Below are 4,128 nucleotides of genomic sequence, written 5' to 3' on the forward strand. Positions count from 1 at the left end.
AACTAAAAAGTATAAGAAGCAAAAGTAATTTGTATTTCATGTTTTTAATTAACAATACATTAATATTATACCACACTAGCTTCTAGGTTGTAGTGGTAGAAGCAAAATTAAATTACATGTCAATTCGTATGTTATCCATAAATAAATATAAAATTTATTAGATTAATATAATACCAACTCATCGGTATTGGTGATAGAGATTCACGATTGTATTGGTGATATGATTTCAGATCTTAGATATAGTGGCATGTGGTGGTTGTTTTCACCGGTTTCTCTCAAGATATGAGATATTCTGGCGATTTAGATCTAGATCTGATATTTTCCGGTGGTTTAAAGAGAAAAATAAAAGTTTATGTGGTGGTTTGACGGTGTTTACAGAGATTTTAGAGAAAATGGATCTAAAGACCACTGACATTGCTGGTGGTGGTTTGGAATATTCACCGAAGATCGAAGCAATGGTGGAGGAGAGAAATCAGAGGTTTTAGATCTGAAATTCCGAAAATAGATTTAGGTGTTATCCTCGGTGATATGACAGGAAAGAAAAGTGACGATGATGGGCTGGCCGTCGTCGGAGTTGAGTTTGTCGGCGGTGGTGAAGCCATCATCGGCAGTGGTGGTTATGGTTGTGGTGTTCATTAAAACTTGTTGATATATATGAGAGGATATTATTTTGTTTTTGGAATATTGTAAGTAAATGTATCATATCTAAACTTATGGAATGAGTTTAAAAAAAACATTACGTCCTTTTATCTTTTTGTAACTTATACAAAAAATTTAAAAATCAAAATATTAAAAAAGATAAAAATATATTTTAAATTAGTGGTTCTTATGGTTCTTAATTCTCATATATATATATATATATATATATATATATATATATATATATATATATATATATATATATATATATATATATATATATATATATATATATATATATATATATATATATTGTGTCGAGTCGCATTACATTAACGATTTTAATTATAATATAATATAGATATTGTTTACAAATTTTCAAAACAGTGTGTGTATGATTGAGTTTGGGTTTATAAAAGCAAAATTAGTATGAATGTAATAATATTAATGTAACCATTACCATCTTTTAAGACCATAAATTGTATAACGTTATAGATTTCATATCGTAACTATACACCAAACATAAATGCATTCATGGTTTAGTTACGAAAAATGTAACATTCAATTTCCAAAGACAAGATTATTAAACATTAAGTCAATTTATGCAAAATTAAGTGAGCGCCAAATTGAGGTTGAAGGGTGACGATAGGACGTGGAGCATGCGAATATGATGGAGAAAGCTCAAACGAGAAGCGTGATAGAATCATAGAAAGCGCCAATTTTGCTTCCAACATAGCAAAATTTTGTCCAATACAAACACGAGGACCCCCTCCAAAAGGGAAATACACCGATTGCCCCTTGGTTACCTTTGACACACCTTCAAAGAATCTTTTTGGGTTAAATTCCTTCACATCGTCACCCCAAACATTAGGGTCATAATGTGAAAGCATTGTGTGTAGTTGGATTATTGATCCTGCTGGTAAATTTATGTCTCCTAATTTTGTTTCTTTGGGAATCATCCGTGTCATTGCTACCACAGGAGGGTATAACCTAAGTACCTCAAGGAAGATTGAATTAATCTGCAAATAGAGAAATCAAAGCTTATTAACCGAAATATATTAAGAAGATATAGGAAGGGAAAAAAAACTTACAATTTTCAGTTGACTCAACATGTCACTCAAGGCATCAATATCAGGTTTTCTCTCACCGAAGACCTGTAAAGTTTCATCTCTAGCACGATCTTGCCAATTTTTGTGTTGTGCCAACAAAATCATAGTCCAAACAAGTAAAGTCGCGGTAGTCTCTTGTCCCGCAAAGTAGAAGAGCTTACACTCTTCAATGACATCGTCAATACTTAGTCCAAATTTGCTATTCCCTTGTTGTTTAATTTCTTTATAATTGGAGTCTAGAAGTATGCCGAGAAGGTCGTCGTTGCTACATTTCCCACTTTTCATTTCAGTCACTCGTTTATCAATAATACCCCTTACCAAACCCTTTACTTCGTGGGCAATCGATTTAATTCTCTTGTTGCTTTTTGTTGGCAAAAATCTATAATCGAAAATAAAACAATTGTTGAACTTTGAAGTAGTAAGTTTTCTAATAACCAGAAGAATGTCCACAAAAGATTGTTGGATAGATGTACTCACTGTGATCCTGGAATGTAGATAGATTGGGAAGCCGTTATGATTAGCTCAGCCAATTCTCGTTGAAGTTCAAATATCCTTCTTCCTTCCACATAGCTACTACCAAAAGCCGTACGTGAAATCACGTCACTAGTCATTGTTGTGAGATGAGGCCACACATCGATTTCGCAGGAGCTTTCTTCCTTTAATGTGTCTTCCCATTTTTTGATCATCTCATCGCAACTCACATAAAAAGCAGGTACCATATGCTATAAAGAAACATGGTCAAGAACATATTTACAAAACTAGCATTAAAACATAATCACTATCTTTAGGAAAGTAGGATTTTTGGTATTAGACAACATAAATTAATTAATTTCTCGCATGTCAAACAATAATGGATTACACATGAAGCAAAACCTTAAGTTTCTCGACATGAAAGGCAGGATTGATGATCTTTCTGTGTTTCACCCATTGATCACCCTCGACTAACACCAAACCTTTTGCTAGCAACGTTAACAATGGATTTGACCCTTTTGCCTTTTGAAAATCTTCATATTTTCCGAACATCTCCCGTATCATTGTCGGATCTGTTATATGTAGTATAGGCTTCGGCCCCGCCCATGTAAAACAATTCTTACCTATCCAGTCATCAATCAAAGTGTAACGAAAAGGAAATACAACTTCAAAATGGAACTTTAATTAGTATATAAAATTCTAAACTCATACATCAAACATTAGAATTTTTGGCAGCCATCTACTACTACTTCTTTTAAAATCTACCAACCAATACACAAATGTGATATTCGAACATGTGAAGTCTATATGCATCCCCATAATTCGCCTCACCAGTCATGAGAAAGATAAATCATAATGTTTATAGGTGAAGAATGTTATTATGACCACGTTTATTTTATTGAACCTAAAAAGTGGATTCTCACCTTCTTGCTTCAAAAGCAAACAAATACGGACTAATTGAAAAGTTTTAAGTATAGCATAAAGTGATAACAAAAGTAGATACCATGAGTGGTAACGACGTTATGAGCAAACGACAGGACTCGTGGAAGAATATCGTCGGTTAGGTTTATAGGTTTTAAACTCGCCTCAGTTATCATCTTCACGATCTCTTTCACGTCTCCATATAAAAACTTGTAGGAGGTTCCCTTGAGTCCTTGGTCTCTCAGAGACTTCTCGGTATTCTTTGGGGTCAACCAAACCCAATCCAAGAACCTCCATGCATATGTCAACACCATCAACATAAACCCTATACCACCAAACACTCCAATCATGCTTAAGGTTGCCTCCATCTTGAAAGGAGCTATTAGTTTTTGGTGTAGTAATGAAGAATGGAACGATGGTATTTATTAATGGATATGTCACTTTCGCTCTTTAAGGTTTGGTAATTACGTACGCTCCATACGTTCTCTTTTATAATTGTTTCTTAATAATATTATATGTCCCTTCTGCGTTTCGACATCGAAAGTAACGGTATCTATTAAGAATGTCATCATATTTAAGGTACACTTTTTATTTTGTTTGGCATTTTTCTCTTGATACGATGCTCGTAATTTACTATGTAAAATTGAGGATATTAAAATAACTGTTTGTTAATTAATAATGATAATAATGACATTTTCATGATACTTGATGAATTAACAAGGATAAATTTGTTATTTACACGTGGCAGCGCATATTTAACCCCTCGAATATGGTTTATAGGTCCTTTAAAATTTTACCAGGTTTTCAAAAAGGATAATAATAATAATCACAAAAGATTTACCGGTAATGCCGGGTCGGAAGGTATTGCTTTGTAAGGTAAAGTAGCATGTTGAATTGCATTGAGATAATCTAGTAAAAGAAGATAAACAATGTAATCTAATTACATAAGTAAAGAAATCTAAATCATTATTTCTTGCAATAAATGAGG

General features: G+C 33.1%; 1 protein-coding gene across 1 annotated transcript; it reads right to left on the reverse strand.

Annotated features, from left to right (window-relative positions):
• Nucleotides 1–1,229: 1,229 nt before the first annotated feature.
• Nucleotides 1,230–3,508, reverse strand: LOC145033526 (cytochrome P450 CYP72A219-like). Its single transcript, XM_078982122.1, has 5 exons — nt 3,223–3,508; nt 2,622–2,842; nt 2,226–2,470; nt 1,731–2,127; nt 1,230–1,658 (listed from the first exon to the last, which is right to left on the reverse strand). Exons 1-5 carry the CDS (start codon nt 3,506–3,508, stop codon nt 1,230–1,232), a joined length of 1,578 nt encoding a protein of 525 aa, XP_078838248.1.
• Between the last annotated feature and the right edge of the window lie 620 nt (nt 3,509–4,128).

The sequence above is a fragment of the Lactuca saligna genome, chromosome 3, assembly GCF_052625555.1.
Source record: "Lactuca saligna cultivar CGN05327 chromosome 3, ASM5262555v1, whole genome shotgun sequence".
Taxonomy (NCBI): Eukaryota; Viridiplantae; Streptophyta; class Magnoliopsida; order Asterales; family Asteraceae; genus Lactuca; species Lactuca saligna.